This window comes from Bufo bufo, chromosome 4 (assembly GCF_905171765.1).
Source record: "Bufo bufo chromosome 4, aBufBuf1.1, whole genome shotgun sequence".
NCBI lineage: Eukaryota > Metazoa > Chordata > Amphibia > Anura > Bufonidae > Bufo > Bufo bufo.
This window is the reverse complement of record NC_053392.1, coordinates 56,826,375-56,840,427: the sequence shown is the minus strand read 5'-3', so window position 1 is coordinate 56,840,427 and position 14,053 is coordinate 56,826,375. Positions and strand designations below refer to the sequence as shown.

General features: G+C 44.7%; 1 protein-coding gene across 1 annotated transcript in view; it reads left to right on the top strand.

The window, feature by feature from the left end:
• LOC120999915 (opsin-5-like) overlaps positions 1-14,053 on the top strand; it is a 64,145-nt gene that overhangs the window by 17,587 nt on the left and 32,505 nt on the right. The window contains exon 2 of the mRNA XM_040430964.1: positions 8,284-8,577. Within this exon, the coding sequence (XP_040286898.1) occupies positions 8,284-8,577 (294 nt within the window). The remainder of the gene's footprint in view (positions 1-8,283; positions 8,578-14,053) is intronic.

Below are 14,053 nucleotides of genomic sequence, written 5' to 3'. Positions count from 1 at the left end.
GCGCGCGCGCCGGCGGTTGGATCCTATGTGACGTCGGTGGCCGGCGCGTGACGCGAGGGGGGGCGGAGCAATATGTCATCATCAATGGGAACCAGGAAGTAAAGGAGCGCGGCTGCCGGCGTTCCAGTGCAGCTCCTGCGCTCCTCTCCTGCGAAGATGTCCCAGCAAGCTGACGATTCGCCCAGGCGGCCCACAGATACCTCCAGGCCCTCTAGCCCGGTAAGCCTCCTCCCGTTACTAAAACAGGTTGCTTTATCCTGTATGGGGGTCTCCTTGGTGGTGGTTCTTTACCCTTCTTTTTTTTTTAAAGAGACTAAGGATAAACTTTTCTTCTCCAATTTTGTGTCTCTCAGGGTAAAGAATCCTCAAAAAAAGATCCACCTTTGAAGAAAAAATGCGTAATGTGCAAGAAGTCGCTGTCTAGTACATACAAGAAATCCTTGTGCCAGAAGTGTTGTGACAAGGTTATGTCAGAGGAGACCCCATCTTTATTAGAAAGTCTGAAAACCATAATCAGAGAAGAAGTGGGTGCAGCTGTAGAAGCTAAGTTATCTACATTGTCTCCCAGACCATCTACCTCAGGAGCCATAGTCTCTAATGTGCAGGACTCTGACCTGGATGAAGGTGAAATTTTCTCTGGGTCTGACTCTGATATTTCAGATCAAGCAGGCGGAAAACCCCTCTGTTCAGTTGAGGAGACGGATTCCCTACTGAAAACCATTAGGGCTACAATAAACCTGGAAGAACCCAGAGAACCCCTTTCAGTACAGGACCAATTGTTTGCTGGATTAGGGGACAAGAAAAAACAAGTTTTTCCCGTCCACCCTAACATCCGAGCATTAGTACACTCAGAATGGAGAGACCCTGAGAAAAAACAATCCGCCTCTAAGTGGTTAAAGAGAAAATACCCTTTCGCGGAAGAAGATTCTGTGGCCTGGGATAAGACCCCTAAAGTAGATGCCCCAGTAGCAAGAATCTCCAAAAAAACTGCCCTTCCATTTGAAGACCTTGGTCTTCTTAAAATCCGATGGACAAAAGATGTGAAAGCCTCCTTAAAAAGATGTGGGAATCTTCTACGGCCACTCTAAGACCAGGGATCTCCGCAACTTATACGGCAAGAACCCTGGGCCTTTGGTTGGGACAATTGGAGGAACATCTAGAGTCAGGCACTCCACGAGAAGACATCCTAGCTTCTATACCAATGCTAAAACAAGCCGCAAATTTTATGGCAGACGCATCAGCAGATATAGTGAAACTTTCAGCTAGATCTGCTGCCCTCTCTAACTCTGCTAGACGAGCAGTATGGTTACGCACCTGGTCCGGTGACACAGCCTCCAAGAACAAGCTGTGCACTCTGCCATGTGAGGGGGATAGGGTGTTCGGTACGGCCTTGGACGACATTCTAGAGAAAGCTTCAGATAGGAAGAAGGGCTTTAATACAGAATCAAAATTTTTTCAACAAAGGCGGTCCTTTCGGTCCCAGAAGCGAGGTAGGCCGGACCAAAAAAGAAAGGACACTAGACCAGCCTGGCAGTCCAATAGGGGTAAAGGCAGAGGGTTCCTGTTTAACCCTGACAAATCGGCCCACACCTCTTCTCAATGACGCCAAAGGCGTAGTGGGAGGAAGACTGTCCCAATTCTATCCTGCCTGGGTAAATATCCAGGCCTCTCCATGGGTTCTGTCAGTCATAAGGAACGGGTACAGTCTAGAGTTAAAAACCTGCCCACCAGACAGATATATGGAGAATCCTCGTCCGGGGGAAATAAGCCAACAAACTATGGATCATCAGTTGAGACTTCTGCTGGAGAAAGGGGCCATTATCCCAGTCCCAAAGCAGGAACAGAGGAAAGGGTTTTACTCCCCGATCTTCTTGATAAAGAAACCAAACGGCTCGTTCAGATTAATAATAAACCTGAAGATGTTAAACAAATACATCATATACAAAAAGTTCAAAATGGAAACCATAAAGACAGTCATCAGCCTGATCCCAAAAAGCGGCGCCATGGTAACATTAGATTTGGCAGATGCCTACTACCATATACCCATCAGAAAGGAGGATCAGAAATTTCTGAGACTGGCGACATGGTTCAAGGGAGAGCTGTGCCACTTCCAGTTCCGGGTACTTCCGTTTGGTCTCAGCTCAGCCCCAAGGCTTTTCACAAAGGTCATAACAGAAGTATCAAAGTTCTTTCACCTAAAGGAAATTCAATTTTTTCCGTATCTGGACGATTTCCTAATAGCAGCCCCATCATCGTATCGGTTACTCCTGCAGCTCCAGACAATCCGGACCACACTTACCAACCTGGGGTGGATAATCAATACGGAAAAATCCTGTCTCCTACTCTCAACCCAGATAAACTTTCTAGGAGTACTGTTGGACTCGGAGAAAATGATCTCTTTTCTTCCTCTGCAGAAACAAGATTTCCTGATCACGACAGTGAGAAGATTTCAGAGACAACGCTTGGTCTCTTTCAGAGAGATGATGGTCATCCTGGGTCTAATGACATCCACTATCCCTTCAGTAAAATGGGCACAGTTCCACTCAAGGACCCTCCAATCATTTCTCCTAAGAACCTGGGACAAAAAACAGACATCCTTAAACAAGAAGGTAAAAATCCCTCAGGCAGTAAAGAAATCCTTGAATTGGTGGGCAGATCGGAAAAATCTTTTGAAAGGAGTACCCTGGAGACCATCAGACCAGGTAGTTATTACTACAGACGCCAGCCAACAAGGATGGGGAGCCCACATGGAAGGGAAACTAGCTCAAGGCCAGTGGGGTCTCGTTCTGCAAAAAGCCTTCTCCAACAAGAGAGAATTGTCCGCGGTTTGGGAAGCCCTGAAAACATTTGCACCCTCCCTCCTGCAGAGGAATGTAAAGATCTTGTCGGACAACTCTACAACAGTGGCATACCTGAACAAACAGGGCGGCACAAGAAGCCTATCGCTAGCCCTGGTGGTGAGAAAAATCTTCAGTTGGGCAGAAAAGAATATTCAATCTCTTTCAGCAGCCCATGTGAGAGGAAAAGAGAATCAGGTGGCGGACTTCCTCAGCCGGGACCAGCTAAACGCAGGAGAGTGGATGCTAAACCCTCAGGTATTCGAGCAGATCTGTTCCAGGTGGGGAACGCCGAAGATCGACCTGTTCGCCAGGAGAAAAAACAGACAGGTTCCGAATTTCTACTCTCTGGCAGTAGAAGATCAACCCTTAAAAGTGGATGCGCTCTCGGTACCCTGTCCACCAATCCTGTTATATGCATTCCCACCATTCTCCCTCATACAGCGGGTCATAGCAAAGATTTTGGAAGAAAGAGTACGAATCATCCTGATCACTCCATTTTGGCCCCGCAGATCATGGTTTTCGATCCTGAAGATTCTGGCAGGAGAAGAATTCTGGATCCTCCCCCCTCGCCCAGACCTTCTACTTCAGGGTCCGGTTTCTCACCCTCAGGTCTCTCAACTCCGTCTGACGGCCTGGAGGCTGAAAGAAATATCCTGAGGAACAAAGGTTTCTCCGGGAAAGTGATCTCCACCTTACTACTCAGTAGGAAACCGGTCACCTTTGAAAATATATCTGAGGGCCTGGAAATCCTTTCTACTTTTCGGGGAGAATAAATACGACCCATCAGGAGAACCTCAAATGTCCCTCATACTGGACTTTCTCCAAGCAGGGTTGGATAAAGGCCTCGCAGTAAGTACATTGAAAGTTCAGATAGCAGCCTTGAGTGTATTTATGGACTGTAAACTGGCTAACATGGAAATAATAAAAAGGTTTTTTAAGGCGGCCATCAGGATTCGCCCTAGGTTAAGATCCCTAGTGCCTCCCTGGGACTTAAACTTGGTACTGTCCAAGCTTATGTACCCTCCATTTGAGCCAATTACAGATATACCCTTAAGAATTCTTACTCTTAAGACATCATTCCTGCTAGCCATCACTACGGCCAGAAGAGTAGGCGAAATACAAGCCTTTTCTATCCTGCCTCCATAACTTTCTGTTTCAGACGACAGGATCACGCTAAAATATGCTCCTGAATTCCTTCCGAAAGTAGTCTCTAAATTTCACTGCCAACAGGAAATTATCCTTCCCTCCTTTTGTTCTCAGGCAAAGAACGAAAAAGAGAGACTTTTTCATAACCTGGACGTCAGGAGATGTATCCTCCAATACCTGGAAGCCACTAAGGAGATTAGGAAGACTAATCAACTTCTAATTCAATACCTGGGCATGTTGAAGGGGAAAGCTGCCAGCAAGACTTCAATATCAAGATGGATCAAGTCCTGTATCTATCTAGCCTACCAGACAGAGGGTGTTCCTCCTCCACCGTTTCTCAAAGCTCACTCTACCAGGGCCCTAGCAACATCCTGGGCCGAGGGTGCTTCAGCTTCCTTAGAGGACATCTGCCATGCAGCCACATGGTCCAATCCATGTACATTTTTTAGACATTACAAGTTAGATGTTTCTGCAAATAGGGATTTAGCCTTTGGGCGGAGGGTCCTATCTGCAGTTGTCCCACCCTAGGCTATTCTCCTATGTTACTTCCTCCATGTTTACTGCCGTTGTGGAGGCGTAGGGAAAAGACTTACATTACTCTTACCGGTAATCGTTTTTTCCATTTAGCCTCCACAACGGCAGGAGGAATTCCCCCCCAAAAAAAAAATTAAAAAAAAATCTATATATATAGATATACATTATTAAATTTGTATTCTTGCTTATATGTGTATATTCTATTGGTGAAATATATATGTTCTTCTAATCCTATAAGTTAGAGCAGACTGGCTCTGATATCTGTTACTTTTGTTCTTTATTAAACCTTCCTTGCATTTATCTCTGAGTACTAGGTTACTAACTGGAGAGGTAAGAGGGAGGGGGCCTTATATGGGCTGGACCACAAAGCTGTTTTCCTGTCCCTGAGAAGGCGGGATAATCTCCATGTTTACTGCCATGTTTACTGCCGTTGTGGAGGCTAAAGGGAAAAAAACGATTACCGGTAATAGTAATGTAAGTCTTTTTTGTGGATCCGTGTTTTGCAGACCACAAAACACATGCGGTTGTGTGACTGTAGCCCAAGACCAATAGAGTGGAGCATGGTGAGGAGGAATTTGTGGTCTACCATATCAAGTGCCGCATAGAAATCCAGAAGAATCAGTAGAGAGTAGTTGCTATTCCTTTTTGTATTCCTTTTTGCTGTCAGCAGATTGCTAGAGACTTTGGTAAGGGCAGTTTCCATAGAGTGTAGAAGGCGTAAAGTCAGATTGTAGGGATATCGGACATTTATGGCATAACCAGTGGATATACCATAACTGTCCAGATGGGAATAGCCATTTAAGGGAACACTCTGGAGAAAGGTATACACTGAGGAGGTGGGACATCAAAGAGAATCATGTTGTGCTCCTCCCTTTAAGACCCTGCCTCAGGCATAGCACAGTAGATAATTTTTTTGTGCTCTTTTAACCCAATAATGACTGTAAATGTAGAGTTTTACATCAATCAACAAGCCACAGCCTCATCTCTTCTGGTGGATACAGCCTCCGGTAGATGACATCCAGCCTTGAGAGGTTCACAAACATTACAGCTAATTTCTAGCTAATTTCTTTTGTGAAGAGGTTCGAAAAGGGGGCGGGGAAGAGGGCGGGCCCCTTTATGGTGGGGGTGGAAAATGGCCAAGGGAGCTGGCATAGATGAAAGCATGTCGCACGGCCGGCGGCAGCAAGCGCCAAAGTTATGTAGAGGCTGGAGCATTGGTTTATTCATTGGCTAATATCATGAAAATGATGAAAGATGGAAACATAAAGTATATTAGAAAATCTCTAAACTATTCATGTATACACTGATATATTGATGGCCTAATCCCAGAATAGGTCATGAGTATCAGATATGTGAGGGTCCGACTCCCGACACCCCCACCAATCAGGTGTTTAAAGTGTCTGCGGCGATCCGTGAGTGTTGCACTCAGCATAAACATCATGGTCATTGGTCACATGGCCTAGGCGCAGTTCAGTTTGGATTTTCTACACACTAATCCAGACGATAAAATCCGCAACATATCCACCGCGTGTGAACATACCCTTAAAGGGTATTCCAGGAATAATGATTTTTTAAGCATGTGCCCACAGCCTGCCTCCTAAAACTGAAGATTCATATTTAGGGTACTTTCACACTAGCGTTTACGTTTTCCGGTACTAAGTTCCGTCATAGGGGCTCAATACCGGAAAAAAACGCTTCGGTTTTGTCCCCATTTATTGTCAATGGGGACAAAACAGAATGCTCCAAAATGCATTCTGTTCCGTTCCCAGACCGGAGAGCAAACCGCAACATGTTGTATTTTGCTTTCCGTCCTGGGATGCGGAGCCCTCTGATAATAATGAGATGACCACTGCCCCCCGTGTGCACAGGCTGAAAAATAATAGAAAGTGGCAGCCTATTGAGAGTGGTCGCTGGCAATGTTAGCTACAAAAATACTCACCAAAAATTCTGATTTTAGGTTCAGCCCTTGTGTTAGCATCTCAGTGAGACTTGTCAAATGAATCCATGGAAATGAAGAAAGCTAATTTTTTATGGTTCAGTCCATGCAATATCGATCGCCATGTGGAGCCGCGCCGTGAGCAGCTGCTCATCTCCTTTATTAATCCTTTTTCCATCCTGTGGATCTACTCATGCTTTGTGTTGAGAGTAGAAAACATCAGTGATTAAGTGGCTTTGTAGTATTCGTGTCCTTCTAGTAATGACATTAGTTATGACAGGGTAATAGATGCGGAAAATTGTTTTACCATTGTCATCGAAGCAATGTCTGTAAAGCCTCTCTTCTGCTATTACGGACACATAGCAGTGGGTGTGGGGGGTATTATACAGTTCGCAAGGAACTGCTGCAGAAAACTCATTATTAGCATCTTATTAGATGAGTAGTAAATAAAAAGTGCAATCTTAAAGGGGTTTAGGCTACTTTCACACTAGCGGCACGGACCTCGGGCAGGCTGTTCCGTCGGGTGAACAGCCTGACGGATCCGTCCTGCCGCTAGTGCAGTGTTTCCCAACCAGTGTGCCTCCAGCTGTTGCAAAACTACAACTCCCAGCATGCCCGCACAGCCAAAGGCTCTCCGGGCATGCTGGGAGTTGTAGTTTTGCAACAGCTGGAGGCACACTGGTTGGGAAACACTGCGCTAGTGAACGTGTGCCCCCGGACTGCCGCTCCGTTTCCATTGACTATAATGGGGTGGGACGGAGTTCCGGCGGAGGCACGGCAGCGCACAGCTAGAGGCTGCCGGAATAAATGTCGGACATGTCGTAGTTTTATTCCGGCAGCCTCTCACCGTGCCTCCACCGGAACTCTGCCCCGCCCCTATTATAGTCAATGGGGACGAAGCGGCAGTCCAGGGGTACAAGTTCACTAGCGGCACGTTCACCCGACGGAACAGCCTGCCGGAGGTCTGTGCTGCTAGTGTGAAAGTAGCCTTACTCATCTGATGCATTCATAGCATACATTGGTAGAATATGCTAAAAAGGTCTAAGGTCCTACCTCCAGAACGTGGCTCTGAAGTGAACAGAAAGCAAGCTGCGCATGCGCTGCCACCCTCCATTCTTCACTATGGGACTTCCAATAATAGCTGAGCACTGCTTTGGCTATTTTGGGTGTTGTATAGAGGTGAATGGAGAAGTGGCTGTGTTTGTGGGTGAGCTCACTCAGCTATATTCAGAAATCCCATAGCAGTGAATGAAGGGGTGGTCGCACATACGCAATATGCATAAGCAATATGTGCTTTCGATTCACTTCAGGGTTCTTTTCTAGAAATAGGAGTGGGCTCCAGAGGTAGGACCTGCACCTATCTGACATGTATAGAATACCCTATCGATATATGCCATAAATGTCCCAGATGGGACCACCCCTTTAAATTGATCTAATCTAAACATACCTAAAGTCTTTGTCTATACATTTCTTATTATATATTATATTTCTCAAAGCTCCATTTTTTTCATACAAAGCTCCCAATCCCCTGCATAGGTTAAAAGGGAATCTGTCACTGGTGGTTTAAAGGGATAGAGGTGGTGATTTATTTTTCCTTAAGCAGGATTCTTCCTTTGAAAATATCCAAAAAGCATATTTGATTGAGCATGTCCAATTTTGTCTGATCCATAACTATTTTTGGTATGATGAACTTCTTTTATGTGCAGTCAGTTGGGACTGCGATGGGGGCGAAATTCACCCCTAGTTTCACAAATATTTAAATGGCATATTGGGAAAATAAGGTTATCAATCATAAAATGTACACTTATTTTTTTCCTTCAATTTCAGCTATACTGACTGTGGTGGGCAATGTCGCTGTGCTTGCTACAGCAGTGAAATGCTTCTCCCACCTTAAATCAGCGGATCTTCTGTCCGTAAACCTAGCTGTCACCGATTTGGGTATGGCTGTGAGCATGTACCCTCTGGCCATTGCCTCTGCTTGGAATCATGCATGGATTGGGGGGGATCCTTCCTGTCTGTATTACGCCCTGATGGGATTCTTTTTTGGAGTAGCAAGTATGATGACATTAACAGCAATGGCGGTGATCCGATATCTAGTGACCAGCACAACGACAACCAACCGTGAGTAACTTATCCATCTAAAATGATTTCTTATTGAACATATGTATAGAAAAATAAGCTATGCAATTTCTGAAAATATGTCATTTTAAGATAAACACACTGCAAAGTGCACCCCCTGCTCTGGAAGACTTAATGATTGTTTGTCCTTGTAGAGAGTGCCAGGGCTAGTGTAGGAAGTCTTATATACCAGGCAATACTCCCTGGGGAAAAGGATATGCAATAAACTGTCTCTGTGGCGCCACCTACTGAGGGTAACTACCTATAGTCAATATTCTATCCTTTAATTGGTTGTGTAGCATGACTTAGGATAAAACCCAAACCAAGAACTTTCTCCAAAAGGAAAAGGGGTCAATCTGCAGACTAGGGGTTCTTGCCCTTCATCAGTACAGAGGTTAGCTAGGTGAGAAGCCTTGGTGATGCAGGTCTCAAGGGGTACTGTTTCTCCTTGTGTGGTGTTCCACAACTGACATAGTGGGTTCTTTAGGGCTTCTTGGGGAAAACAATATGCAAATTATCAGTCTTCCAACATCTAGCCAACCTAGACAACATTTTACCAGACAAACCTGATACAGTGTCAAGAATAGTGATGGAGATGTTATGGTTTGGATATTCTTGGCTGCATCAAGTAAGGTAGATGATATAGATAGTCTTGTGCGGAGGTTAAAAAGATGAATTGTAGGAAAGTCATCTAGAAATGATCTTGGATGTATGGAAGTCTCAGTTCTCTATAGTAGTTGAGGATATATTTTTACTCTTTGTAAGACCTTCCAGTCTGGTTGACTGTGCAACCGATAAGTGTCCATCTCCAGGAAAGAACTGGGGTTGTTCATCCTGAATTCTATCTGGTGGTGATACAGATGGACACATGTATACATCTCTTCTCCATGTGATAAATTACCACTATGTACACTGACGAGCAAAAGGGTAACTCACAGCTTTGAATGTGAGACTACCACCATTTTATAGACAATCATCTTGGCTATCTCAATTTAGTTAGCATTTTGTAAATCCACCTTCAACACTGCCTGAATCCTTATGGGTATACTCTCGATCAGATTCAAGCATGTCTCGACTAAAATCTTCTCCCAGGTCTCTTCTACACATTCCCAATGTTGGTGCATACTGGTCAACTCACTGGGGTACGAAAACAGCTTTTTCTTCAACTCTACCCACACGTCTTCAATTGGGTTGAGGTCTGGGGACTGTGGGGGCCAATCCAGCACCTCTACTTCATTGTCATTGAACCATTTCTTTGCCAATCTTAACATATGCTTTGGGTCGTTGTCCTGCTGGAACACTGTCGTCCTTTTCATACCCATAGTACTCGAGTGTACGAAGTAACTTGTCTTGTAGGATACTCACATATACACTGAACAAAAATATAAACGCAACACTTTCGGTTTTGCTCCCATTTTGCATGAGCTGAACTCAAAGATCTGAAACATTTTCTACATACACAAAAGACCCATTACTCTCAAATATTGTTCACAAATCTGTCTATATCTGTGTTAGTGAGCACTTCTTCTTTGCCGAGATAATCCATTCCACCTCACAGGTGTGGCATATCAAGGTGCTGATTAGACAGCATAAATATTGCACAGGCGTGCCTTAGACTTCCCACAATACAAGTCCACTCTGAAATGAGCATTTTGATCACACAGCACAATGCCACAGATGTTGCAACGTTTGAGGGAGTGTGCAATTGGCATGCTGACTGCAGGAATGTCTACCAGAGCTGTTGCCCGTTCAATGAATGTTCATTTCTCTACCATAAGCTGTCTCCAAAGGTATTTCAGAGAATTTGGCAGTACATCCAATCGGCCTCACAACTGCAGACCACGTGTAGCCACACCATCCCAGGACCTCCACATCCAGCATGTTCACCTCCATGATCATCTGAGACCAGCCACCCGGACAGCTGCAGCAACAATCGGTTTGCATAACCAAAGAAACTGCACAAACTGTCAGAAACCGTCTCAGGGAAGCTCATCTGCATGCTCGTCGTCCTCATCTGGGTCTGGACCTGACTGCAGTTCGTCGTTGTAACCAATTTAGTGGCCAAATGCTCACATTTAATGGCGTCTGGCACGTTGGAGAGTAGTTCTGTTCATGGATGAGTCCTGGTTTTTACTGTTCAGGGCAGATGGCAGACAGCGTGTGTGGCGTCGTGTGGGTGAGCGGTTTGCTGACATCAACGTTGTGGATCGAGTGGCCCATGGTGGCGGTGGGGTTATGGTATGGGCAGGTGTATGTTATGGACAATGAATACAGGTGCATTTTATTGATGGCATTTTGAATGCACAGCGATACCGTGACAAGATCCTGAGGCCCATTGTTGTGCAATTCATCCATGACCATCACCTCATGTTGCAGCTTGATAATGCACGGCTCCATATTGCAAGGATCTGTACACAATTCCTGGAAGCTGAAGACATCCCAGTTCTTGCATGGCCAGCATGGTCACCGGACATGTCACCCATTGAGCAAGTTTGGGATGCTCTGGATCGGCGTATATGACAGCGTGTTCCAGTTCCTGACAATATTCTGCAACTTCGCACAGCTATTGAAGAGGAGTGGAGCAGCATTCCACAGGCCACAATTAACAACCTGATCAACTCTATGCGACGGAGATGTGTTGCACTTCGTGAGGCAAATGGTGGCCACACCAGATACTGACTGGTTTTCTGACTCCCCCCCCCTTCCCCCCAGTAAGGCAAAACTGTGCACATTTCAGAGTGTCCTTTTATTGTGGGCAATCTAAGGAACATCTGGGCAATATTCATGCTGTTTAATCAGCTCCTTGATATGCCACACCTGTAAGGTGGGATGAAATATCTCGGCAAAAAAGAAGTGCTCACTAACACAGATTTAGACAGATTTGAGAACAATATTTGAGAGTAATGGGTCTTTTGTGTATGTAGAAAATGTTTCAGATCTTTGAGTTCAGATCATGCAAAATGGGAGAAAAACCAAAAGTGTTGCGTTTATATTTTTGTTCAGTGTAGCTCAGCATTCAGACCACCAACAATCCTGGTCAAGTATCGAACGCCTTTGACTGTAAAACAACCCCATATCATCAGCCTTCTTCCACCGAACTTCCAGTTCCTTCAATTTCTCAATCCCTTAGCCCCCTTTTCCCTTGTTTCTTCCAGACCCATTTACACCCATCAGAACCCAGTCTATTGACATTCGTCTCATCACTCCAAATCACCTGTTTCCAATCTTCTACTGTCTACTGTTCATACTTTTTTGTAAGCTGGAGCTAATGCTTCTTATGACGATATTGAAGTTGAGGCCCTTTTTTCAGGGCACCATTCCAGACTTGTGTAATGCACATTTCCGGGTGCTTACATGGACGTCTGTGATCTCACTATTACGAAGCAAACGAGCCACCTCAGCCTATGGGGCCACCCCTCACTAGTCTGTCTGTCCCGTAGGCTGATTTTAATTAGAGTAAGTATAAAGCTGTAGCCTGCTCTCATTGTATTTATTGGAAGCCGTTTGGCACCAGGAGAGGTATAGAGTGGGCTCAGCATGCATGTTGGTACCTGCATCCCTGGATTTAATGTAGGCCGTTATGGTACCAAAAATGGTAAAAAGCAGAGTGGACCCAGCATGCACGTGGAACCTGCACTCCCTGAATTTTATGGTGGCCATTATGGCACATAAAAGGTAGGATTTAGTGTTAGGTTCCCGTTTTATAGAGATCACCTTGACGTTTGGCAGACGGGCCCAAATCATTTTGTACAAAATATATTTGCCAAGAATCTCAAATTTGCAAAATAAGCGTAGCATTAGCACCAGAATATTTTCTATAATTATGGCACTTTATTTGTGTTTGTCCTTTATTTGCATCGTCCTTTGTTCTTGTAGTGGAGGTCATCGTCTGTCTATTTCTAGTTGCTCTCTTTGGTGACTAGAAACATCCAGTGTTCATATTAAGATCCTAAAAAAAACATCTTGACCAAGGCTTGATGGTTTCTCAGCCCATGATTGTTACTGCTAGTACTACAACTACTACTAATAGCAACTACAACCAGTTCCCCAAAAGGCCCGTGGGTCTGCCCCGAGGGAAGAAAGTGTGCGCCATCCATTCTCTGTTGCATGGTCCCAGGGAGCCCTAAGAGGAGGGGAGCCACCGTGAACCACTACTACTCCTATCTGTGCCGCCACTACCACTCCCATTCTCCTCCCAGCACTCCCCTGGTGGGTCACTGCACTAGTAAGCGGAGATTTTGTAAATAGTAAGGAACTGATCACAAGACATATTAGAGAGTTGTACAGTTTTTCATGATGCTATTATAACCTTTTTTACACCCCATTATTTTAAAGTGGTTATCCCATGAATGATGTAAAAAATGAAAATCATATATCATATAATAGAACATGAAAACCTCTTTCTAACAAAGCTAGAACCAGCCCTGTACCTCACATGGATACAGAGATCTCCCCCTTCGTATTTCAAGGTAACAGCTCAGGGGTCATGTCCTTTCTCAGAGGGCGTGTTCTAACTGCCGTAGCTGGTGGCAGCTGAAGGATGGAACTTAGCATGTGCTTCCATCTCAGTGAGCTGGACAAAGAGTTTTGAAAAAGAGCAAACAGCAGGTGGCGCTCTACAGATACATTTTATTGAATAACTCAGTGGCTATGCAAAATTTTTTATTACAGCCAATTACGAAAGTATTCAGATCCAGGTGCTGGTTTTAAAAATGTAGAATATTTTTTGCCGGACAATCCCTTTTAAGTCCAACATTTTGGGCTTTTTTAATATACAGTTGCAAGAAAAAGTATGTGAACCCTTTGGAATGATATGGATTTCTGCACAAATTGGTCATAAAATGTGATCTGATCTTCATCTAAGTCACAACAATAGACAATCACAGTCTGCTTAAACTAATAACACACAAATAATTAAATGTTACCATGTTTTTATTGAACACACCATGTAAACATTCACAGTGCAGGTGGAAAAAGTATGTGAACCCTTGGATTTAATAACTGGTTGAACCTCATTTGGCAGCAATAACTTCAACCAAACGTTTCCTGTAGTTGCAGATCAGACGTGCACAACGGTCAGGAGTAATTCTTGACCATTCCTCTTTACAGAACTGCTTCAGTTCAGCAATATTCTTGGGATGTCTGGTGTGAATCGCTTTCTTGAGGTCATGCCACAGCATCTCAATCGGGTTGAGGTCAGGACTCTGACTGGGCCACTCCAGAAGGCATATTTTCTTCTGTTTAAGCCATTCTGTAGTTGATTTACTTCTATGCTTTGGGTCATTGTCCTGTTGCAACACCCATCTTCTGTTGAGCTTCAGCTGGTGGACAGATGGCCTTGAGTTCTCCTGCAAAATGTCTTGATAAACTTGGGAATTCATTTTTCCTTCGATGATAGCAATCCGTCCAGGCCCTGACGCAGCAAAGCAGCCCCAAACCATGATGCCCCCACCACCAAACTTCACAGTTGGGATGAGGT